At 37.9% G+C, this 27,300-nt stretch overlaps 1 protein-coding gene across 1 annotated transcript; it reads left to right on the top strand.

Moving 5' to 3' along the window:
- Nucleotides 1-20,832: 20,832 nt before the first annotated feature.
- Nucleotides 20,833-21,730, top strand: HAPSTR2 (HUWE1 associated protein modifying stress responses 2). Its single transcript, XM_066357892.1, is given in 3 exon segments — nucleotides 20,833-20,966; nucleotides 21,017-21,156; nucleotides 21,159-21,730. Coding segments are annotated over 3 exon segments (846 nt in total).
- The last annotated feature ends 5,570 nt before the right edge of the window (nucleotides 21,731-27,300 follow it).

Below are 27,300 nucleotides of genomic sequence, written 5' to 3' on the forward strand. Positions count from 1 at the left end.
AAGACTTCAGTTTAGTGCCATTTAATATGATGTTAGCTGATGGTTTATCATATATGGCCTTTATCATGTTGAGATGTTTTCCTTCTATACCCATTTTGTTGAGAGTCTTAAACATAAAATTGTGTTGTATTTAATCAAAAGCCTTTTCTGCATCTATTGATAAGATCATGTGGTTTTTGTACTTTGTTTTGTTGATATGGTGTATTACGTTAACCGTTTTACGTATGTTGAACCATCCTTGAGATTCTGGGATGAATCCCTCTTGATCATGATGTATTATTTTTTTAATATGTTGTTGTATTCGATTTGCTAGTATTTTGTTTAGTATTTTAGCATCTGTATTCATTAGAGATATTGGTCTGTAGTTTTCTTTTTTTTGCCATCCTCGCCTGGTTTTGGTATGAGGGTTATGTTGGCCTATAAAATGTGTTTGGAAGTATTGCTTCTTCTTCCATTTTTTGGAAGACTTTGAGTAGAATAGGAACCAAGTCTTCTTTGAATGTTTGATAAAATTCGCTTGTATAGCCGTCAGGGCCTGGTCTTTTATTTTTGGGGAGGTTTTTAATGTTTTTTTCTATTTCTTCTCTACCAATAGGTCTGTTTAGGCTTTCTGCTTCTTATTGACTCAGTCTAGGAAGGTTGTATTGTTCTAGGAATTTATCCATTTCTTCTAGGTTGTTGAATTTAGTGGCATAAAGTTTTTCATAGTATTCTACAATAATTCTTTGTATATCTATGGTGTCTGTGGTGATTTCTCCTCTTTCATTTTGGATTTTGTTTATATGAGTTCTTTCTCTTTTTTCCTTGGTAAGTCTTGCCAAGGGTTTGTCAATTTTGTTGATCTTTTCCAAGAACCAGCTCCTTGTTCTATTAATTTTTTCTATAGTTTTTCTGTTCTCTAATTCATTTATTTCTGCTCTGATTTTTATTATCTCCTTTCTTCGGCTGGTTTTGGGTTGTCTTTGTTCTTCTTTTTCTAGTTCCTTAAGGTGTGAAGTTAAGTGGTTCACTTGGGCTCTCTCCTGTTTGTTCATATATGCCTGAAGTGATATGAACTTCCCTCTTATCACTGCTTTTGCTGCATCCCATAGATTCTGATATGTCGTATTGTCATTTTCAGTAGTCTGTATATATCTTTTGATCTCTGCACTTATTTCTTCTTTGACCCGTTCATTTTTTAAAAGTATGTTGTTTAGTTTCCACATTTTTGTGGGATTTTTTTCCTCTTTTTTGCAGTTGAATTCTAGTTTCAAGGCTTTATTATCAGAAACTATGCTTGGTAGAACTTCAATTTTTCTGAATTTGCTGATGTTGTTTTTGTGGCCCAACCTATGGTCAATTCTTGAGAATGATCCATGCACACTAGAGAAAAATGTATACTCAGTCACTTTGGGATGAAATGTCCTGTAGATGTCTATCATATCCAGGTTCTCTAGTGTTTTCTTTAAGGCCACTATGTCTTTGTTGATTCTCTGTTTGGATGACCGATCTAGAGCCATCAGCGGTGTATTGAGGTCTCCAAGTATGATTGTATTTTTGTCAGTTTTTGTTTTAAGATCAATAAGTAGCTGTCTTATATATTTTGGTGCTCCTTGGTTTGGTGCATATATTTTAACAATTGTTATGTCTTCTTGATTCAGTGTCCCCTTAGCCATTATGAAATCGCCATTTTTGTCTTTGCGTACTTTTTCCTGTCTTGTAGTCAGCATTATCCGATATGAGTATTGCTACACCTGCTTTTTTTTGGATGTTATTTGCTTGGAGTATTGTTTTCCAGCCTTTCACTTTGAAATTGTTTTTATCCTTGTTACTTAGATGAGTTTCCTGTAGGCAGCATACAGTTGGATTTTCTTTTTTAATCCATTCTGCTTCTCTGTGCCTTTTTATTGGTGAGTTTAATCCGTTTACATTTAGTGTAATTATTGACACTTGTGAGTTCCCTATTGCCAGTTTATATCTTGCTTTCTGTTAGTTTTGTGTCTTGTTTGATCCTTCTCTTTCGTTTTTCCATCTTTTGTTTTTATTTGGTTGTATTCCATACATCTTTCCTCTGTTGCTATCTCTTTTATCTCATGTGCTTCTGTGGTGTTTTTTTCAATGGTGGTTACCTTTGAGTAATGAAAAGGGTCCCTACCCTGTTCATTGTAGCGAATTATTTTGTGAGTACTTTTGCACTCCATCGTCCTTTGCTACTGTTAATCTCCATCTTCTCCCCCTCTTTCTTTTTGTTGTTGTCACAGTTTAAATTTGGTTTTATTGTGTTCTTCTTGGAGCTTTTACTTGTGGCTCTGCTTTTTTTTTGTTTTTTGTATCTGATTGGAGAACCCCCTTTAGTAATTCCTGGAGTGGGTGTTTTCTGATGATAAATTCCCTCATCTTTTCTGTATCTGTGAATGTTTTTATTTCTCCTTCATATTTGAAGGATAGCTTTGATGGGTATAGTATTCGTGGCTGAAAGTTCCTCTCTTTCAGGACTTTAAATATTGGGGTCCACTCTCTTCTAGCTTGTAGAGTTTCTGCTGAGAAATCTGATGATAATCTAATGGGCCTTCTTTATATGTTGTATTCTTCTTTTCCCTGGCTGCCTTGAGACTTTTTTCTTTGCAGTTTGTTTGTGTCAATTTCATTATGATGTACCTTGGAGTAGGTTTGTTGGGGTTAAGAAAACTCGAAGATCTGTTTGCTTCTTGAACTTGAGACTCTAGTTCTTACCACAGGCTTGGGAAGTTCTCATCTATTATTTTTTTGAGTATGTTCTCTTTTCCATTTTTTTTCTCTTCTCCCTCTGATATACCTATTATTCTTATGTTATTCTTTTTGATGGATTCAGATAATTCTTGTAGGGCTATCTCATTTTTTTTAATTTTTGAGTCTCTTCTCTCTCTTGTGCCTCAAGTTGCTTGTCTTCTATTTCACTAATCCTCTCTTCTATCTGACCTGTTCTATTAGCTAAGCTTGTTACCTCGTTTTTTAGGTCGTGAATTGAGATTTTCATCTCTGTTTGATTTGTTTTTATAGTTTCAATTTCCTTGGACATATATTCTTTGTGTGCATTGAGTTGTTTTTTGAGCTCCCTATATTGCCTTTCTGTGTTTTCTTGTATATCTCTGAGTATTTTTAGGATTTCTATCTTGAATTCTCTGTCATTTAGATCCAAGGTTTCCAATATATTAATTTTTTTCTCCATAGATTTTTCCTCATCTAGCTGTGTTACCTCTCTTCCTTTCGTATCCATGATATTCGGTTTTCTCTTCCTTAATGGCATCTGAGGGTGGTTTTGTTGATAGTATTAATGAGATTTAATAAAGAATAAAAAGTTAAAAAATAAAAAATTGAAAAGAGTTGTTTTTTTAAAATAAAAATTAACAATGTAATAAAGAACAATAAAATAAAATAAAAATTTTTAATAAAGGTAATTATTCCCCCCCTCCTTTTTTCCTCTCCTCTCCTCTCCCCTCTTTCTTGAGAAAATCTAGTGGTGAACTCTGAATTATAACAAACAATGCCTGTAATGGAGGGCCTGAATTGGGGAAAAGTAATAAAGGGGCAAAAAAAAAAGAAAAAAAAAAGAAAAAAAAAGGAAAATAGAATGGGGTATGGACCCACAAAAAGCAAATAAGGAAAAAATTTGGGTCAACAATAAAATGTTTTGCTTTTAGGTGTTGGTTGTCTAAGAGTTATGACTAGAGGAATAAGAGGAAAACAGAAAAATGGGGGGACAAAATAAAAAATTACTATTGTATTTAGTGGAACAAGAACTAGATAAAATGGAGAGCCAGGGATGGGAGCACTGCTAGTGAGTTAAAAAGGTGAAGTAAAAACCCCCCAAAATGCCACAAACATAAGTTTGAGTCCCAGATAAGATAATTTGTTTGTTATTGAGGATTCGAATGAGAAGAGATGTAAAGGAGAAAGGAAGAAACTAATATAGAGGAGAAAAGAAAGAGAGAGAGAGAAAAAGAGGGAACCACTAAAAGAAGAAAAAATAAAAAAGAGGAGAGAGAGAGAGATAGAGAGAGAGTTAAGGGTTTTGGAGTGCAACCCTCATAGAGAGAAAGGAAGGGGAAAGAAAAGATAATGGGAGATGTAACACTTATGGGTAGTGTAGTCCAAAGAGAGGAGAGAGTAAGACCGGCAGAGAGTTAATCGGCCAAATTGGAGGAGAAAAAAAAGTATCAAGAATGAAGATAAGAGAAACAAATGAACAAATATAATAAAATGGGATAGGTTATAAAGTCTGCAGATTATTCTTGATTTTGAGAGGTTATCTTCTTGCTTTTTCTTTTCTCTCCCTCTTCCTGGTCGGTGACTCTGTACCCCGGGTTCTGCCCCTTTGGCATGCTCAGGTAGAGATTTGCAGTTGATAAATCTCTATGGCGATGACATGTATTGTGCTTTAGTCTTGTTGGCAGTCGAGGCTCATTAGCATTTATAGGCTCTGACAGTGAGAGAGTTCGTCTTCCTGGAGCCTTTCTCCTAGTCTTTCCTTCCTCAATTAGTAGCCTGATAATCCAGCTATGGGGTTGCTGCTGCCTCTGCCTGGATAGTAAGAGGCTCAAAGAGCTGGCAAATCCCCACTCTATTTCCACTCAGCACAGGGCTCTGGGTAATGCTCAGTCAGTCAGAGCTGCTAGCATAATCAGGCAGGGTTTCTGCCCACTCAAAGACCTCTGGCTCTGCCACTCTGTCTGGTAACACAGGCTGGCTCACACTTCCGGGTCACTTGGAGGAAACTCTCGCTCAATATCTGTGCGCACAGACCATGATATCCGGCCAGCAGTCTCACGCTCTGAGTGAAACCCCCAACCGCATGGAAAAGTTACAGCGTTGGAATTGGCTCTCGCTCTGTCCCTGTGCGCAGCTTTTGCAAGGCGCTGGGGCGGCCCGTGATTCCGCTTTGGCCCACACAAAGGCCCCTGACTCTGCCCCTCTGTGCGATAACACGGGCGCGCACTGCCGAGGCACTCGGAGGATCTCTCACTCACTATCTGCGCGCGCAGACCAGGATATGAGGCCAGCTGCGTTTCCCTCTGAGTGCAACCCCCACCAGCATGGAAAATTTCCACCGTTGGAATTAGTTCTCACTCCCTCCCGTGCGTGGCTTTCCCAGGGTGCTAGGGCTGCCCAGAGATTCTGCTTTCGGGCCACAGAAAGGCCTCTGACTCTGCCTCTCTGTGGAGTAACATGGGCACCCACTCCTGGGGCTTAGGAAGAAATCTCTTGCCCACTAACTGCGCGTGAACCGACCAGGAGATCGGGTAAAATGGCTGCCCCGCTTGTCTTTCTTTGTCTGGGTTTGGCGCGAATGTTAGCTTGTATTGCCCGGGTTGTCACAGGATCAGTTTTTCCTTGGCTTGGATCTCCGTGCCACAGCCTGGTTCAGTCGTTTGTGCCGCGGCCTGGATCTGTTCACCCCCTTTGCCCGCCTCAATTTCTATATTCACAGTTCCCAGAGAAAGCCGCCCTGTTTAGGTTAGTGAGGAAGGCGGAGCATTTCTTACTCCCTTTTTCCTTCGGGGTTTGGTTATATATTTAGCCAATTTTTCACTCGACCATACCTTCGGGTGTATTGCAAAGCATCTGGAGGCTCCAGGTATAGGTTTTTATGTTTCTGGTTGAAGATCTTGTTGAGTTTTGGGGGAGATTTATCGGTATCGCTTCCTACCCCACCATTACTCTGACGTCATCTCCAAGGATAAACCCTTTTTGCACAAATATGGTCACTATGGTATTTTTTGTAATGGTAAACATATATAAATATAGTAATAAAATTATCCATAAGTGGGAGACTAGTTAAATAAATATAGTATACCCATGCCAGTGGATATCATGCTGCTACTAAAAAGAATAAAGTATATATATATGTGAAGTTTGCAACAATCCCTCAAAATATTAATATTAGAAAAATGAAGTGAGGAACAAGATAATGTGTGAAGGTTATGCTCCTAGTTATATGTATGTATTTGTGTGTGTATGCATAATCTGAAAGGATACATAAAAAATGTTAACAGATGATTGATGTTGGCAAGAAAGTTATGGAGTCTGTTATTGAGGGAGATTTATTTTCTTCTGTACACCCTTCTAAGGTACTTGAATTTTGTAACCACGTTTACATATGGCTTTTTCAAATGCCTTCATTTGAACAGCTTATTACCTAAAAGTGAGATCCATTTACATACTGTGACAGGGGCTTGAATTTTGAAAACAGAAATTAATTAGTTCTTTATCTTCCACCCTAACAATGTTGCTAACCTTCCACCAACCTTCTGATTCTGGGTTTGAATAGAGACAGTTTGGGAGTGGAAGGGCAGTGACTTGCCAGTTCAGGATACCACAATTAGAACCAAAGCACCTAGTAACCTCAGACCAATGTGCAACATGCTAAATCATTCATCCTCACTTATGTTTGAAGACCCCTCCTGCCAAGAATACTGGGTGTAATTTAGTTTACTGGCTATAAAACCTGGCCTTATCAGAATCATCTGCAGTGCTTTAAAACATCTTCTGTTTTTATTACAGAAATAATACCTAAATAAAGTTTGTAAAACTTTGAACAAAGTGGAAGAAAAACTATCATGTTTAATAGCTAGTTTCTAGTCTCCATAGGTAACTTCTTTTTAACTATTCTAGTTTTGAGTATTTTTGATTATTACTATCATTACTCTAAGTAATATGGTTTGAAAAATAAGTTTTCATTTTCAATTACAGTTGACATACAGTGTATTTGTTTCAGGTGTACAACATATTGACTAGACATTTATATAAGTATAAATATGTTTCTACTTTTATTTATTTATAAATTTTAGACATATTTATTTGACTTTCTAGTAAGATGATGGAATTAGTGTACTTATGCTACTACTTATAGCTACTTCTCACTTTTCTAAAATTTTATTAGTTATATTATTACACTATTAAGGACTTTTAAAGATTACCTTTATAATCTTATCTTTTAAAAATATATATAAATATAGAGAGATTTAACCCCTAGACAGATATCTCAGTTGGTTAGAACACCATACCAAACAGCAGAAGTTGCTGGTTTGATCCCTTGTCAGAGCACATACAGGAACAGATTGATGTTCCTGTCTCTCTCCTTCTCTCCATTCCTCTCTCTAGAATCAATAAAATAAAATATGTAAAAATTCATATATTGGTTTTAGAGAGAGACAGGAAAGGAGAAAGAGAAAGACAAAGAGAAAAAGATTAATTTGTTGTTCTACTTATTGGTTGATTCTTGTGTGTCCATACTGGAGATTGAACTGTAACCTTGGCATAGATTTGAGAACCCTGACAACACTCTAATCACCTGAACTACCTGGCCAGGGCTATAACTTTAAATAATGTACTTTAATCTGTATTTCTGGATCCACTAATTCCATACAATGTTTACTAATATTCATTTCAGATATACTTTTTTACACTTTAACCCCTTTCCCTCTGTTTCAGATATTTGTCAGTTCTGATATTATGTATACATTACTAAACTTGTAACCATTACTGCTTAAGTTCAAATCCTAGCTCCATCACCTGTTATCTGTGTAATCTTAGGTAAACTATTGAATGTCTCTGTGCCCTCAGTTTCCTCAACTGTGAAATGGAGATAACAGCTTCTGAAAGATTAAATTTCTCTTAAATTCAAATAAGTATTTCAAAGTACTTAAAATAATATTTGGTACATAATATGTGCTTTTGAAGTGTTAAACTAAAACAAAAATAAATAAATTAAAAGTAAAATAAAATCAGTTTTACGAGTCTAATTAAATTGTCAATGTGTTTTATCTATAGCTTGATTTTAAAAAATGGCAAAGACACAAAGAAATATTTCACCAAAGAGGATATAGAGATGACAAATAGGCATAGGAAAATATGTTCAATAATTTTAGTTATTAAGGAATTGCAAGTTAAAGTCATGATGAAATTCCTCTATGCACCCATCATAAGAGCTAAATTTAGTGAGAAAAACAAATGCTGATTAAGATGTGATGAAACAGGATTATTCATACATTGCTGATGGAAATGGTACACACACTCTGGAAAAAGAGTTTGGCAGTTTCTTTTAAATATCAAACATGGAAGAACTATATATCCCAGTAATTATTGTGCTGGGCACTTATCTCAGAGAAATGAAGATTTAAGTTCACAGCAAAAACCTGTTACTTTGCTGATCAGTTAGATTTGAGAACCCATCTAACAAATCCTTTTAGTCATATAACTGATATTATTATTGCTAATTATAATAATAATAATTACTTTTTTGAGAATTTGCTATGTCCAGGAATTGTTTGAAGAGCGAATGCACAGATATCAGAGTAATGGTGGCTTAAGAGATACCCCTTATCTCTGCCCTTGAGATTTCAACAAAGCAAACAACTATAATACAGCAAAGAAACCCCAGCAGGGCTTGCAGATGTGGGAAAGATCTGTGCACCAAAAGGACTAAAAGTGCGAAAGGTTGAGAAGGGTATTGGAGATAAGACACACTTGGGGTCAGTTCCAGAGAGGAGAAAGGCCTGGACTGTCTGGGATTTCATTTGCTGTGGTTCTGGCAAGGAGAGAAGCCTGGAGTGACTGGGTTTTCTTTTCAGCCAGGGCTATGGAGAAGAAGGAAGCTAGGACTGTATGGGCTTTGACAACTAGGGCTATGGAGAGGAGGGAAGCACTGGCTGTAAGTTTTCTGTGTGCTGGGCTTATGGATTGGGGAAAAGCACAGAGTGACTGGGTCTCCTTCTGTGTGGAGGAGTGGAGAATTTGAGGGACAGAGAGGGAAATAGAATCCAAAGTTGTGGCAGACTGTGGGATCACTGACTGTGACCCCTCATCCTACATGCAGTGCACACTCACACAGTAACAGAGAAAAGCAAAGTGAAGCCCTTCAGATTCCCAGATCCCACCTTGCTCATCTTGCAGGGTTTGTAGGGTGACAGTGACAGGCACTACAACTAAGTCTCCAGAGCCACTTTCTTCCCTGAAGAACACAGGTGCTCCAGGTCTGGTCCCCTGGTCTGCTGAGATGCAGGGAACAGCACTCAGAGGCCTGAGATAACTATAGCTAAAGCTGTAGAGCCTTGAAGCTATAAAGCCTTAAGAACACACCTCAACCACCAACACAACTGTGACAACCAACAACCAAAACCTGACAGAAACATAAAGAAAAAAAAACAAAAGAGACACAAAGCTACCAAAAAACAAAACATAAAATGGCTTTAGGAAATTCTCAAGCACCATAATTACCCTAAATATAAATGGACTGAATTCACCAATAAAGAGGCACAGAATAGCAGATTGGATTAAAAAGCAAAACTGAGCTGTATGCTGCCTTCAAGAGACATGTAAACTGCAAGGTCAAAGGTACACTCAAAATGTACTCAAAGAATAATACCCAATGAAAGAAGGTGTAGCAATACTATATCTGACATTGCTGACTTCAAGAAAACAAAGGTATCAAGAGATAAAGATAAAAAATTTATTAAGATTAAGTGGGCATTGTATCAAGAAGATATAATACTTCTTAATATGCCTGCACTGAACCAGAGAGCACCAAAATATATAAGACAACTACTAACTGAACTAAAAGCAGAAACAAAAAAAAAATCATACTTGGAGATCTCAACACAAGGTTGATGGCTTTAGGTAGAACATCAGAACATAAAATCAATAAAGAAATATCGACCTGAAATGACACACTAGACCAAATGGATATAACAAAAATTTACAGGAATTTTATTCCAGAATATCAGATTATACATTCTTTCCAAGTGTGCATGGAGATTCTCAAGTATAGGTTATATTTTGGGCCACAAAACTAACATCACCAAATTCAGGAAGATTGAAATTATGCATGTTTTCTGATCATAAGTCTTTGAAATTAGAGTTCAATTGCAAAAAGGAAGTAAAGAAACCCACAAATGTGTGGAAACTAAACAACATATTTCTAAAAAACAACTTGATCAAATAAAAAATAAAAGAAAAATCAAAAGATATATACAGACAAATGAGAATGATAACACAACATATCAAATTTTCTGCAATGCAGTGAAAGCAGTTAATAAGAGAAAAAATTTGCCTGCCCATTCAGTAGCACAGTGGGTAGATCATCACACTGGGATGCTGAGGGCACTGGTTTGAAGCCCTCAGGTTGCCAGCTTGAGTGTGGGCTCATTAAGGTTGACAAAGGACTCAGCAGCTTGAGTGTGAGGTTGTTGGCTTGAGCCCAAAGTGGTCACTGGTTTGAGGCCAAAGGTTCATGGCTTGAGCCCAATGTCACTGGCTTGAGCCTAAGGTTGCTGGCTGGAGCAAGGGGTCACTTGCTCTGCTGTAGCCCACCCCCCTCCAGTCAAGGCACATATGAGAAAGCAATCTATGAACAACTAAGGTTCCACAAAAAAGAATTTATGCTTCTCACCTCTCTCCCTTCCTGTCTGTCTGTCCTTTTTGTCCCTCTCTCTGTCTTTTTCTCTCTCACTAAAAAAAAGAAAACAAAAGAAAAGTTTGTATATCATTACAGGCTTATATCAAGAAACAAGAAAGATCCCAAGTAAACAACCTAATATCACATTTTAAAGAACTAGAAAAAGAACAAAGCAACCCAAAGTCAGCAGCAGAAAGGAAATAGTAGAAATTAGAGCAGAAATAAATAAAATAGAGAATAACAACAACAACAACAACAAAAACTATAGAAAAAATTAATACAATGAAGAGCTGGATTTTTAAATAGATCATTAAAGTTGACAAAACCCTAGCTAGACTCACTAAGTCACTAAAGAAAAAAGAAAATGGAATTATATAAACAAAATCTAAAATGAAACAGCAGAAATGACCACAGCAAAAGATTATAGAAGAAAAGTATAAAAGATTATATGTCACCAAATTCAACAATCTAGAAGAAATGGGTAAATTCCTAGAATTATACAATCTTCCTAGACTGAATCACAAAGAAGTAAAAAACCTAAATAGATCCATAAGCAGGGAAGAAATGGAAACAACTATCAAACACCTCCCAAAAAATAAAATTCCAGGTCTACACTAGTGAATTCTACCAAACATTCAAATAAGATTTGGTACCTATCCTTTTCAAAGTCTTCCAAAAAGTAGAAGAAGCAATACTCTGTAACACATTTTATGGGGCCAATATAGCCCTCATACCAAAACCTGGCAAGGACAACACACACATCAAAAAACTACAGACCAATTTCTCTAATGAATACTGATGCAAAAATCCTAAACAAAATAATAGCAAGTTGAATACAACAAGACATAAAAAAGTAATTCATCACGATCAAGGAGGTTCATTTCAGGAGCAGAAGGATGGTTCAACAAATGTAAATCTATCAACATAATACACTCCATCAACAAAACACAGGACAAAAATCATATGATTCTATCGTAGATGCAAAAAAAGACATTTGTTAAGATACAACATCTCTTGATGTTTAAAACACTCTAATAAAATGGGTATAGAAGGAAACTACTTCAACATAATAAAGGCCATATAAGACAAACCATTAACTAATATCATACTAAATGGTGAAAAACAGAAGGCTTTTCCTCTAAAATATGGAACAAGACAAGGCTTCCCAATCTCTCCACTCTTACTCCACATAGTTCTGGAAGTCTTAGAGAAATCAGGCAAGAGAATGAAATAAAAGGTATCCATATCAGGAAAGAAGAAGAAGAGGTATCACCTTTGTAGATGCCATGATCCATGATATAGAAAACCCCAAAGATTCCATGAAAAACTATTAGAAATAATAAACCAATACAATAAATTTGCTGAACACAAAATCAATATACAAAAACCTACTGCTTTCCTATATAGCAATGATGAATTTCAGAAATTGAACTAAGAAAAAAAATTCTTTTACACTTGCAACAAAAAAATTAATAAAATACCTAGGAATAAACTTAACAAAGCATGTGAAAGACATATATACTGAAAACTAGAAAACATTCTGGAAATGAATTAAAAAAGACAGAATAAAATGGAAATATATTCCATGTTCATGGATTGGAAGAATCAAAGTAGTTAAAATGGCCCTATACTCAATGCAATATACAAATTTAATGCAATCCCTATCAAAATCTGTGTCATTTTTTAAGGAAATAGAACAAGAAATTACCAGGTTTGTATAAAATCTCAAAAACAAACAAACAAACAAAAAAAACCCAAAAAACAAACAAACCCCAAATAGCCAGAGCAATCCTCAGAACAAAAGAATAAAACTGGAGGTATCACACTATCTGACTTCAAATTATACTACAGAGCTACCATAATCAAACAGCATGTTATTGGCATAAAACTAGAGCTACAGAACAATGGAACAGAATTGAGAGTCCAGGAATATAACTACATATATATGTGCAAATAATCTTTGATAAAAGAGCCAAAAACACACAACGGAGAAAAGAAAGCCTCTTCAATAAATGGTGCTGGGAAAATTGGAAAGCCACATGCAAAGAAATGAAACTTGACTGTACCTTGTTTCCATGCACAAAAGTTAACTCAAAATGGATCAAAGACCTAAATATAAGATCTGAAACAATAAAGTACATAGAAGAAAATATTGTTACTAAACTCATGGACCTTGACTGTAGAGAAAAATTTATGAATCTAAGCAGAAAGCAAGGGAAGTAAAGTCAACAATAAATAAATGGGACTATATAAAACTAAAAAACTTCTGCAGAACAAGAAAAATGGACAAGAGTACAAAAAGGCAGCCAACCAAATGGGAGATGATATTTACAAACAACAGCTCAGATAAGGGCCTAATGTCCAAAATATATAAAGAACTCACAAAGCTCAGCAACAAACATGCAAACAATCCAATAAAAAAATGGGAAGAAGACATGAACAGACACTTCTCCCAGGAATAAATACAAATGGCCAACAGATATATGAAAAGATGCTCATCTTCACTAGGTATTAGGAAATGCAAATCAAAACTACAACGAGATGTCACCTCATACCTGTTAGATTAGCTATTATCAACAAGACAGGTAACAAGTGTTGGAGAGGCTGTGGAGAAAAAGGAACCCTCATTCACTGCTGATGGGAATGTAAAGTAGTACAACCACTATGGAGGAAAGTATGGCAGTTCCTTGAAAAATTAGGAATAGAACTAACAAATGACCCTGCAATCCCTCTACTGGGTAGCCACCCAAAAACCACTAAAACATTGGTAGTTAAAGATACATTCAGCCCCATGTTCATCTCAGCATTGTTCACAGTAGCCAAGACATGGAAACAACCAAAGTGTCTCTCAATAGAGGATTGGATAAAGAAGATGTGGTACATATATACAATGGAATACTACTCAGCCATAAGAAATGATGACATCGGATTATTTACAACAACATGGATGAACATTGATAACATTATACTGAGTGACTAAGTAAATTAGAAAAAGCTAAGAACTATGTGATTTTACACATTGGTGGGATATAAAACTGAGACTTATGGACATAGATAAAAGTGAAGTGGGTACCAAAGGAGGGTGATATGGGCGAGGGGTCTGGGAGGGATTAAAGAGGGACTAATATACAGTGACAAAAAATGGTTTGACTTTGGATGATCGGTACACAATGTCATCAACGGTTCAAATACTATAGAAATGCTTATTTGAAATCGATGTACTCTTATTGGTCTATTTCACTCTGTTAAATTTAATTTTTTAAATTAAAAATTAAGTTTAGTGTCTTAAATAAAATTAAAAAAATAAAGAGAATGAATACATGGTCTCATTTAATCTTTACAACAAACCTATGTGGTAGGCTCTAGTATTATCTCCATTTTATAGAAACATGAAAGTATCACAGAAATTACATCACAGCCCTTTCAAATTATAGAGGCAGAATCAGAACCTAGACTTGTGTGGCAATGAAATCTTAGATTTTAACCAACATACTATGATAATTTTTAAATGGATAGATCAGGAGTCCCATGGAAAAGATCTAGATGTGAAATGACTTTGTATGGGACCACGAGTGAGAAGATTGTATTATCAAAAATTTTACAGCTAAAACCCAACATCTTTTTATTAGTTAAATCAAATAAGCAAGATAATTTTTGTGAGATACTAGAAGGCTGAATAATGGAACTTGGATCAAGTGGGAATCCTTAGCAATATCTGTTGGACTCTGAATATTTTGGGTACTATAAAAGCAATTCACAAACTCTCCCATAAGTACCTTAAAAGTTTTCCCATGTCAGTATCTCTAACAAAGTGTGTATCTATGGGTTATGTGAAACTTTCTTTTTAGCTTTTTCTCTAGCTCCCATTTAGATGGATAATTGGAGTCAGCTCTACTGGTTTCTGAGTATTAGAAATGGAATGTCTAATTGAATCATGGTTAGCAGAAATAAGTGTAGTTTCCAAATGGCTTGATTACTTTGGTAGACAAATACTAGAATTGTATTTTTTCCTATTATTGACCTAGAGCAGGGGTAGTCAACCTTTTTATACCTACTGCCCACTTTTGTATCTCTGTTAGTAATAAAATTTTTAACCGCCTACCGGTTCCACAATAATAGTGATTTATAAAGTCGGGAAGCATCTTTACTTTATAAAATTTATAAAGCAGAGGCATAGCAAGTGAAAGCATATAATAATAATTACTGACCAAGTACTTAATGTCTGATTTTCGCTAAGTTTGGCAGAATAAATCTTTATAAAACAACTTACTATAGTTAAATCTATCTCTTTATGTATACTTTGGCTGCTCTGCTACCGCCCACCATGAAAGCTGAAATGTCCACTAGTGGGCGGTAGGGACCAGGTTGACTACCATTGACCTAGAGTCTCAACTTTTACAAATACCAAGTAGGACCCAAAACTACTAACATTTAAGAAACGTGCCATAGTTGCTCTTTTTTTAATAATTTTATTTTTTTAATGGGGCAACATCAATAAATCAGGATGCATATATTCAAAGATACCAAGTCCAGGTTATCTTGTCGTTCAATTATGTTGCATACCCATCACCCAAAGTCCGATTGTCCTCTGTCACCTTCTATCTAGTTTTCTTTGTGCCCCTCCCCCTCCCATAGTTGCTCTTAATGTCCTGCTATGGACTGATATCCAAGATCTCTTAGGTTAAAAAAATACCTTGTATATAGTATGCTCATATTTATGAAAAATGAAGGGGCATGTATATTTGTGTTTGGTTTTGAATATATTAAAATCTCAGAAAGAATACATAAGAATAAAACAAAAGAATTATATTCTAGTAATGTACACAAAAATAATGTTTAAAATCTAAATAAATGTTAACAAAATTTGCAAATTTACTACACACACACACAGTAGAAAAATGAATTTCATGCTACACTACACCATAGTATGCTTTCATATTGTATTGGTTGTTTTTCTTGTGTAATTAAAAACCCAAACCAGCTTTGCTAATTAAGCTCTCCTTGGCTGGAGTTCACTTGGATCCCTGAGAGTCCATAGTTAAGGCTTAGTTTGTAGTTTTTGACAGCAAACCCAAACCTCCTTGTTTACTTCAGGAAAATTGGCTGGTTTTAGTCCATGACATTATATTGAAGGTACCTTTCTTCTAATGAGTCACCACTCCTTTTGACCATGACTTACAGCTTTTTGTATCAGATTTATCTTGGTCACATTTTTTTTTATTCAGTGAGAGGAGGGGAGGCAGAGACAGACTCTCACATGTGCCCCGACCAGAATCCACCTGACAAGCCCACTAGGGGGTGATGCTCTGTCCATCTGGGGTATTGCTCTGTTGCTCAGCAACTGAGCTCTTCTTAGCACCTGAAGTGGAGGTCATTGAGCCATCCCTAGCGCCTGAGGCCAACTTGCTCAAATTGAGCCATGGCTGCAAGAGGGGGAAATGATAGATAGACACACACACACACACACACACACACACAGAGAGAGAGAGAGAGAGAGAGAGAGAGAGAGAGAGAGAGAGGGGAAGGGGTGGAGAAGCAGATGGAACCTCTCCTGTGTGCCGACTGGGAATAGAAACTGGGACATTCACACACCCAGCTGATGCTCTATTATTGAGCTAACCAGCCAGGGCCTTGGTCGTTTTTTTTTATTGAGACAGGTAGTAGTATTAGTTATAAAGTTACTGTTAGCTTAAGTTTAGTTTATGATAAATTATCTCGGAAACAGGAATAAGTTGGTATATTGAGATGATAAAGTAAAGGCAAAAGCAACTAAATGATATTACTTGAACTAATATATGTTTTTTGGCATACAGATTAATTCTTCCATTTATTGATTTTAATTAGTCTATAACTCAGAAGATTAAAAACATCATAGACAAGTGAAATTTTATAAAATGAAATGTTTAAAATGGATTTTTTGATAGTAACAATTGATGTTAATAGTATTTAGTAATTATATCTTTTTACAATTTTACTTATTTTATCAATATGTTTTAAAATAAGGAAAGAGACTGAGTCAGAAACATTCATTACCCTTATTAATAAATTCACCTCATCTTATTTTATATGACACCTTACCAAAAAAGAATTTCCTCCTGTTCAATTTGACGTTTGTGTGAAACCTTATAGTACTTTAATTTTACAAATATATTACCTAAAGTAACTAGTTTTTATAAACCTTGCCCCTTAAGAAGCCATAAATTATGGTAAGCTCAAAAGGAAATTACAAACCTTGAAAGAAACTAGAAATATTATTTTTCTCATATATGGTCTACTGGTGTCACTTAACTAAAACTCCTCAGTTTGTGACATTGAGAAACCTAAAGGCTAAATAGTAGGAATAGAGTACTGAAGGTCACCTTCTGCACTACCACTCAAAAAGGGGAGCAAATATTCATCATAACAAGTAAATGTTTTTATGATTATGGCAGATGGTGATTGAAACAAAGGCAATTTAAAAGGGGATACACATGAGAGCAATAATTTAGAATGTTTGACATTTGTTTTGAAACTACCTTACTATCCTGTACCCTTTACCATCTGTCTGCTGTCCCTCCAAACACCAACCTCTGTCTTCCCACAGGGCTCCATTGTCGGCAGTTCCTGTTTCTCAGGGGCAGAGCTGTGGGACGCAGCCATGGGTGCCATAATAGGCACCTGCAGCCAGCACAATGGGCTGTGGGTGCTTGTGGGAGAGACAGATTGATGTATTGTGCATGGGGGAGGAGGGCTGTCACTTGAATCCATGTGAACCCAGGCTTTAGGGGCAAGGGAGATTGACAGCTTTTGTAGGTTGCATTTTCTTTTTCAAAGCTTGGATTTAATAGACAGTAAGTTTGGGGCCCCAGGCTTTCACTCCCATAATTCTAACAGGGCAATCACAAGCATTCAGCATTTCTTTCTACCCCCCTTGTTATGCATTAAATGATTTCAGTAAAGGAATGTGCAGCATTAATTAGAATTTGTTAGTAGATACCAAGGGGAAAAGTTTCTTTACACCAACTATAGGAGGTGTCATTTGTACAAAGACTTTTTTTGTTTTCTTTCCCCATTACATTATCACTGCAATATGTAAGGTAGTGATTCTTTTCATTCAGATTAAGTGGAAAGCTACTAAATCTTGTTTTATATTCCAAAATGAATAAGGCCCTTAACACTTATCTTTTAACTTCTTTCATTTCCTAAAGTTGGTGTTTACTTTTGCTTTCAGTCTTACCCATTTACTGATCTGTGTCGTTGTGTATACAGTTTTGTGTACCATTCAAGTCTTACAATTACAGGCAACCCACTACTGACATATAAGGATTCTTTCAAGTAAAAATAGCTACCAATAATACTGAAAATTATTGATAAACTGGAGCCCTTTTTGGTAATGGTACATTAAGAAATATCAAAAATTAGACTCCTCTAATTTGTGTCCTAACTTAATTCCTAAAACTATTTTCCCTAGTTGATTTTAAACTTAGCCATGACTTCAAAATTACGGAAGAATGAAGAAGCAGACAAGGAATGTTTTTTTCCCACAGAAAACTCATTCCTAAACCATGCCAGCATTTTCAAACATCAAAAGCCCCCTACTCGTAACACACAGATAACATCATGTTCTTACAGCTAGTTAAAATGATCTTGGTTTTTTGGTTTCTTTTTGTTTCTATTTTTTATTCTTTTTTTAAAAATTTGAAACATTTTCAACTTATATAGAAACAGTATTCTCAGATAGGATATTTTGTAAACACTCTTTGCCATTTGAGGAACTAGACAAAAATTACATTGTTTTGGGTGTGATTTTTCTAATATCTCTCCCATTTTAAATCATTTTCTGTATGGAATAAGATGATTGGAGGTTAATTGAATTATAATTTCCCCTTTCAATTGTGTTATTTAAATGTGTTAAGAGCAACAGTGGAAAATATTAAGTCTACCATTATTTCTCAGAAATAACATTTTCCTACACAGTTGTCTGGTTCTATAACAATAAGTTGGTGCAACAGTTTTAAAAGTAGTGGGGTGATAATAATTAGGGTGTGGAGCAGAAATTTCAATGCAATATTCAATATTTCACCATGCACGGCACGAAAATTGCTGACTGGGGCTAGCCATCTCTAAGTACTAATTAATTAATCAGGTGCTGAAATAAACTGAAAGAAGAATACCAACCAGACAAATCAAGCCCAAGCAGAGAAGGTTATGCTTTTTCAAAACAGTGCCACTTTTCTTTTTTGGTTTTCAATCCACTCAAAAATGAGGGGAGAAAATAGGATATGGTATCATACTCAGTCATTTAAATCAAAGCTTTTTATGTAGAGAAATAAAATGAAAACATGATTTCATGATAAAATGTGAGGCACTCTATGCAGGACAATCACCAAGACTCGCAAACGAATTAACTCCTTGGCCCTGAAAAATATTCACAGATGGTATATGTGGGTGTGGTGTGTGCATGTGGGAGAGGTCTGCCTTTTTTGGAGTTTTCTTCTACAATTTTTTTAAACATACGAGAATGACAAATGCATTGCTCATTGTGGGCTGATCGTAGGTCTTTTGCCTCATCCCTCCTTTATGTAAATGAGAAGAGACCAATTACACATGTGGAAAAAGGGTTTAATGAACCGTGAAAAAACCCAGTTTGCAGAGAAAGGGCACGATCCCCTCTTATTATGATTATTTTTTATATTTAACTTAGAAACATATATATTTTTTTAAGGAAGAAAATAAGGATTAATGATTAGAATATTTTATTTTAGGTACTAATTTTCATACTTGGAAATTATGAAACAAATGTATTTTTCTGGAAAAGTTAGCTTCCTTTTTCTGAATTGTAAGGTTTTCGGGAGACTGAGCAAATATTCTACAAGAAAAATTGTGAAATTCTAACTTTTCTTCCTAAATTTAAAAACTCATTTCATGTTGTTTCCTTCCATTTTTGATGTTATTCTTACCTCAGTGATAATTTTTTTTTCTCTTAACATTGTTTGCTCTGGAATTGTCAGGAAGTATAAAGTGATCACATCATTACAAGGAGGTTGTTATTGAACTTAAAGAAAAAGACTTCAGTATTGCATCGTGTTTTAGCTTAATGTTGGTCTTATGATGTTTTAAGTAGACAGAATTAGAATTATAAGAATGTTGGAACGAAATTACATAAGCTTGTGTGTGTGTGTGTGTGTGTGTGTGTGTGTGTGTGTGTGTGTTTTCTTTCCTAAAAGTACTGAATTTACACTGGAGGAGAAAATCCCGTGTTTGGAACTTCATTTTCCTATTTTCTTTCTCCTTCATCTTGGGGTTTTCAATAGTTGAAAATAGAGCACACAGAAAACCACTAATCCATTCTTTTAGAAAACCTTGCAAAAATATTGTAGGAAAAAATGTCATTTCTGAGTGTGACTGTTAGAATGTGTTAAGTGTCTAACTTGCCCAGAAGAGGTGCTTTGCTGGGACAGCAGGAAAGTCCTAAATCACTACTGTAAGTCCTTTCCAGAGACCTAATCTAACAATCTCATTGGACACTTGGGAAAACCGAGGTCTAAGGATGGTGTGGTGAGGGGAACTTAAGGATGGGAGTTGCGTGAAGTGATTTTTTTCTTTCTCCTCTACAAAATGCTGCATTGATTCACAGAAAACACTTTTTGGGGGGTGCCTACTGTGTGTAGATTCAGATGCCTGCTTATTCACCGGAACATGCTACTCCCTTCCTTCCCTGATCAGTGACCTGGATGTGATCGACACCATGAAGTTGCCCCATAATCCTCTCTGGTAACATAGGATGTAAAATTTGAACAGCTCAGTGGATGAAGCCCACGTCTCAAAAATATGTAAAAATGGGGCCAAGCGGTAGGCAAACGCTGCTTTGAGGCCAGCGCTCCAGCCTGTGTAGGGACCTGCCTTACCCTGAAGGTTGCATGAGAGGTTGCATAAGGAACAAGGAACTTAGAGCTGACCCAGCCCCCAAATCCTGTTTATCTAGATTTGTAACAGTTTTAACAGTTTTAAAACTTTTCCACTGCCTGCTCTATGTTACTATGCCATGTGACTTCTCCCCCCGCCAATAAGCTAATAGCCAAGTCTGCTTTTGGAAACTGCTTGCTTGCTCAGCCTATATAAGACCTAGTTTGTAAACGTTTGGGTGCGGCCCTCATCTGCGACTTTTTAAGAGTATAGTGTCCCTGAGACACCCGAGAGTCCGCCCCTGCGCAGGTTAAAAGCTTGGCCAATAAGTTTTCCATCTAAATTCCTGAAAGTCTCCGACATTTGTTTTGTACCCTGGTGGATGCTGCACCTGCTACCCTCACAGCTCTCCGTGCAGCAGCGGCAGCTAAGTGGGGGTGGGGACGGCGGGGGTGGCGGTGGCTACTATGGCTGTGGCGATAGCGACAGCGGCGGCTTTGCACATTGAAGGAGGCGGGGTGCCACAGGAGTAGACTATGGGGCCGGAAGGGAACAACAAGCTGTCGGGCACTGGCCGCTGTGGACTTATCTCCTGGAGTAGCCTTAGGCCTGACCGAGCGAGCGGCGGGCGGGGCTTGCATCCGCACCGCGGGCGGTGCGCGCTGGAGCAGTCGGTTCTAGACCCCTTCCGCTGGCTCTTTCATCGCCCGCCCGTGCAAGCGAAGGAGGTGGCCTCCGCTTAAAGAGGGGAAAACTCCGGGCCCGCGGTGAAGTGAGGTGTAGAAGCAACAGTAGGCGAGCCGTCAGGAGGAGAATGGAAGGACAGCTGAAGCACGCGGAGCACTGGTTCTCCAAGTGGGAGTGTCAGCGGAGCGGGGAGAGCAGCTGCCTCCCTAGCTGCAAGAAGAGGAGGATGGGGAGGAGATGGGGCCCAAGAGAAATGAGCAGAAGCTGTGGCATCTCTTCCAGACCTCGGCCAACTCCGTAGCCCAGTTCTACAAGGGTTCAGGGTGCCCACAGCCAGAACACTCAATGTGGGACCCCTTCCAGAGTGCGGCCATGGCTGTAGCTAGCCTCTACAAAGAGGGGAGGAATGCCCACCAAAGAAGTTTTGATCTGGGCGTCCAGATTGGCTACCAGCGTAACATCAAAGATGTGCTGGATTGAGTGAAGAAGGGACAAAGCACTATTCTCCGAGAAGACCTGATTAGCTTCCTGTGTGGCAAAGTGCCCCTTGCTCCTCCTACACCAGGGACACCCAGGATACCCCCAAAGCCACCTGCTGCACCCTTGAGCCAAGCTTTGGCCACTGACTGTAGCTCATTGGTGGATGTTGGCCCGAAGCCCTTTCATTAGGCCAGTGCATTGTATGGCCTCAGTGGCGCCATGGCGAACATCAGTATGCAGTCTGACCCAACCCACAAGTGCATCTGAATAGTCTGTTACTTTGGTCACCAGCCACCATTTTGTTTGAAAATTAACTCAACCCTCAACATTAGGGGTCCCCAAACTTTTTACATAGGGGCCAGTTCACTGTCTCTCAGACTGTTGGAGGGCCGGACTATAAAAAAAACTGTGAACAAATCCCTATGCACACTGCACATATCTTATTTTAAAGTAAAAAAACAAAACGGGAACAAGTACAATATTTAAAATAAAGAACAAGTAAATTTAAATCAACAAACTGACCAGTATTTCAATGAGAACTATGGGCCTGCTCTTGGCTAATGAGATGGTCAATGTGCTCCTCTCACTGACCACCAATGAAAGAGGTGCCCCTTCTGGAAGTGCAGTGGGGGTGGATAAATAGCCTTAGAGGGCCGCATGCGCCCTGCAGGCTGTAGTTTGGGGACCCCTGCATCAACATGGTTGTTGAAAGGATACTCGAATCTATGTCTTCTTTCTCTAAGTTAAACAAAGGGTTTTTTTGAGTTTGCCATAAAGAAACTTTAAAAGTATTCTGTAAGAGGCCTCATATGACTCTGACTTTCAAAAAAATATAATTCTATTGGAGAATAACTAGTTAGCAAGATCATTTAAAGCAGCAATGCCCAGTTAGGGCTGGATCCCCGTTTATCTTGTTCACAGTTATATTCCTTAACACCTAGCATAGTGCTGGTGTTAAATAAATGTTTGTTGAATGAATAAATGTGACCTTATTCAAAATTCTTGAAGGGCAAGGACTAAAAAGTGTTTACTTGGTTTGGTGTTCAATAAATGTTTGTTGAATGAATAAATGTGACCTTATTTAAAATTCTTAAAGAGGAAGGGCTAACAAGTGTTTACTTGGTTATAGGATACTTTTATTATTTATTGTTTATTTTGTAGTTTGCTTTTACTGCTTTGGCCAGTTCAACCACATTTTATCAAAATGTAAAACTGGACATCTTAGTAAAATCTGGAGTCTCAATCCACTGTATCATACACTTAATTTCTAGAAAGAAACTGTTCAGGTAATACCTATTAGGCTGTAAATTTTTTGGGGGGGTACCTCAGGTGGGACACAATTTTTAAAAAGTAGATTATACTGGTGATTATGTGATGCTGTAAAACGATGTCATGGTACTTGATAGGTAATACTTGGTAGTGAGTCGATTCAATCTTCTTTTTAGGAAAATTAAGCCATCAAATGAGATCCTGAGATCAATGATGGTGGCATTCTTAATGGTGCAGTAGTGCTCCTTTTTCATAGAAATGTAAAGACTTCCTTTTACTAAGGTTACATCTTTTTGGTGATCTCTATTTTGAAGTGGAAGATGAAGTCAGAATGAATTGGGTTTTATATGAGGATATAGCATGATATAAAAGAGTATGCATTTTTTTTTTATTTTATTAAAAGGTGACCAACAGTAGAATATTGGCTCTACAAATTCACTGCATAATTTTGGGCAAATCAATTTCTGTTAAACTCAGCTCTTCATCTGTAAAATGGAAATATAGGTCTCCTAAAGTCATTCTGGAAATAGAATGAAGTTCATATTTCAAGTATCTAGCACAACGCTTGGCACCTAAAGGTACTCAATAAATGTTCTCCCTTCTCTATAAATAAAAATCAGTAAAACATTAAACTCCATTATATTTTAGAAAAAAAGAGCAAAATAGATCAATTTAAAAAGCAGGATGTAGAATCTTTGTGTTTGAGTTGAAAACTACTGATACATATTTGAAACTTGCCTAACTATCCCAGATCTTGTATTGTGTGTTTAGCTCATCACACAGGATCATCACTCTGGATATTAGGGTAAGCCTTGGAGTTCCCGAAATTGTTTTTGGGGTGGGCCTTGCAACTGGAGTAGTGAAAGATCTATGTCCTCTAATATGAAAGGATATGGGGAGGAGGGTGAGAATGGAAGGGATTTGGAAGTGAAAATTCTAGGGACAACAAAGAGGCTAAAGTGGTTCAGAATAAGGGTAAGGCGGAGTGGAGGTTATGAAAAAGGTACTATGTGGGTGTGGTGGAGATGGAGGAGATAGAAGCGGGTTCATTTCCATAGTCTGTCTCAATATCAACACATAACATAGATATACAGATAAGTAATACCATGCCTTTAGGTTCCTATCTATAAGTTGTTTCAGTTTCATTAGCGTGACCTTTGGAGTAGTTTTATAATTGACCGATGCATTATGATAATACAATAAAATAAGGTGAATTTCCTGATAGAATAAAAACTTATTTTTGAAACATTCCACAAGTGGTTCTGAGGCACTGTGCTAGGCACTGATAAGGGATATTAAAGAATAATAAAAGCAATCCTCATCCTCAAAAAGCACATTCTGGCTTGGAAGATTAATGTAGTTAAGAAAGCACTTTTGATTGTATGAAAAACACCTAAGAGCTGTGCAGAAGAATCCAGAGGCTAGAGCCCCCCCCCCCTTTCCAAGAGAATCACAGGTTCTTGAGGAGGTGGCATTTGAACTGTCCCTAGAAAAATCAGTAGGGAAGGAGAACACATGGTATATCAGCAGAGCAAGGATATCTAACAAAGTTTGAGGAGGGAAACAGAAAAGTGACTTCAGAGGATCACAGGAGCTGGGTAAGGGAGATAGGGGAGGCAGCAATAAAAATATAGAGGGTTTCAAATGCCTAGTCCAGTACTTTAGATTCTATCCTGGGAGGGGGATGACAACCTAACTGTGCTTTAGGAAGATTGCTCTGGCAACAAAGCCTACTTGTCCAGCACTAAGGTACTGGGGTATCCTTGCAGGATGTTCTTTTTTGGGGGGAATTGGCATTTGTTTAGCCATAGTTATGAAGCTGTTTACCTTGACAGGGCTTTCTCTGCGAAGCGTTTGTTCACTCATAGGTTCCCACTCTTCAAATCACACCAGGTAGGAAGTACTGCCACTGTATGTTCTGTACTGTTTCTTGAAGGCTGAGAAAGACTTCAGTTCCAGCTGCACGACCTCTTACAGGGCTAGTCTTTGTTTTTTTTTGTTACATTCAATACTACTTTGTATTAGTTTTAGGTGTATAGCATAGTGGTTATACAAACACTTTACAAAGTGTTCTTGATATTTCCAGTATAAAACTGGCACTATACATAGTTATTACACTATTATTGACTGTATTTCCTTTGTTGTATTTAACATTCTCATGAATATTCTGTAACTACCAATCTGTATTTCTCAATCCCGTCACCATCTTCACCCAGTCTCCCCAACCCCTCCCATTTGGAAACTATCAGTTGGTTCTCTGTATCAATGAGTCTATTTCTATTTTGTTTACTTGTTTATATTGTTATTTAGATTCCACATTAAAGGAAATTGTATGGTATTTGTGTTTATCTAACTGACTTATTTCACTTAGAATACTACCCTCTAAGACAATCCATGCTGCCATAAATGGTAAGATTTTGTTATTTTTTATGGTTGAGTAATATTCCACTTTTTTTTTCTTTTTGATCACACTTCATAGATAATTTATTTCCAGAGCATTCTTTCACTTTGGATAGAGGTAGTACATTTGAACTTACAAAACACTTGTTTAAGAAATACATTTGGTGGCCTGAACCTGTGCTGCTGTGGTGGTACAGTTGTTGGAGCATCAACCTGGAATGCTGAGGTCACTGGTTCGAAACCCTGGGCTTGCCTGGTCAGGGCACATATGAGAAGCAACTATGAGTTGATGTTTCCCATTCCTCCCCTTTCTTTCTTTTGTCTCTCTCCTTTCTCTAAAGTCAATAAATAAAAAAAGTCTTAAAAAAAAAAGAAATACACTTGGTAGTTGCTTTTCAAGGCTATGAATGTCTCATACTGTAGCCAGGTCAGTTACTTCTTTTTAACTTACGTATCCCCAGTTAAAAAATATATATATTTTAAATTTGCCATGTGCAAATATTCTTTTAATTTTTCTCAATTACAGTTTGCATTTAATATTGTTTTGTATTAGTTTCAGATGTACAGCATCAGGGTTAGAAAAACACTTTACAAAGTGTTTCCCCTGATATTTCCAGTACACACCTGACATCATACATAGTTACTGCAATATCATTGACTATATTCCTTATGTTGTATTTTACCTTCCCATGACTATTTTGTAACTACCAGTCTGTACTTCTAAATCCTTTCACCCTTTTCACCCAGTCCCCCAAACTCTCCTCCCCTCTAGTAACTATCAGTCTGTCCTCTGTATTTATGAGTCTGTTTCTATTTTGTTTGTTCAAGGTTCCACATATAAGTGAAATCATATGGCATTTGTCTTTCTCTGACTTATTTTGTACCACAGCTTTCATATCCACTTGTCTACTGATGGATGCTTGGGTTGCTTCCATAGATTGGCTATTGTAAATAAAATTGCAATAAATGAGATGACGTCAGAGTAATGGCGGGGTAGGAAGCGATACCGATAAATCTCCCCCAAAACTCAACAAGATCTTCAACCAGAAACAGAAAAACCTATACTTGGAGCTTCCAGATGCTTCGCAATACACCCAAAGGTATGATTGAGTGAAAAATTGGCTAAATATATAACCAAACCCCGAAGGAAATAGGGAGTAAGAAATGCTCCGCCTTCCTCACTAACCTAAACAGGGCGGCTTTCTCTGGTAACTGTGAATATAGAAACTGAGGCGGGCAAAGGGGGTGAATACATCCAGGCCGCGAAACAAACGGCCGAACCAGGCTGTGGCACGGAGATCCAAGCCGAGAAAAATCTGATCCTGTGGCAAGCTGGGCAATACAAGCTAACACTCGCGCAAAACCCAAACAAAGAAAGACAAGCGGCGCGGCCATTTTACCCGGTCTCCTGGCTGGTGCGCAGTTAGTGGGCGAGAGATTTCTTCCTAGGCCCCGGGAGTCAGTGCCCGTGTTGCCCCACGGAGAGGCAGGGTCAGAGGCCTTTCTGTGGGCCGAGGGCAGAGTCTCTGGGCAGCCCCAGCGCCCTGGGAAAGCCACGCACGGGAGGGAGTGAGAACTAATTCCAACGGTGGAGATTTTCTTTGCCGGAGGGTATTTCACTCAGAGGGAAAGCGGCCGGCCTCATATCCTGGTTTGCGCGCGCAGATAAGGAGTGAGCGATTCCTCCGAGTGCCTCGGCAGTGCGCGCCTGTGTTATCGCACAGAGGGGCAGAGTCAGGGGCCTTTGTGTGGGCCAAAGCGGAATCTCGGGCCGCCCCAGCGCCTTGCAAAAGCCGCGCACGGGGACGGAGCGAGACTCAATTCCAACGCTGCAACTTTTCCCTGCGGTTGGGGGTTTCACTCAGAGCGTGAGACTGCTGGCCGGATATCCTGGTCTGCGCGCGCAGCCAGTGAGTGAGAGTTTCCTCCAAGCGCCCCGGAAGTGGGCACCCGCTTGTGTTACCGGACAGAGTGGCAGAGCCAGAGGTCTTTGAATGGCCGGAAAGCCCGCCTGATTATGCTAGCAGCTCTGACTGACTGAGCCTTACCCAGAGCCCTGTGCTGAGTGGAAATAGAGTGGGGAGTTGCCAGCTCTTTGAGCCTCTTACTATCCAGGCAGAGGCAGCAGCAACCCATAGCTGGATTATCAGGCTACTAATTGAGGAAGG

The sequence above is a fragment of the Saccopteryx leptura genome, chromosome X (genome assembly GCF_036850995.1).
Source record: "Saccopteryx leptura isolate mSacLep1 chromosome X, mSacLep1_pri_phased_curated, whole genome shotgun sequence".
Taxonomy (NCBI): domain Eukaryota; kingdom Metazoa; phylum Chordata; class Mammalia; order Chiroptera; family Emballonuridae; genus Saccopteryx; species Saccopteryx leptura.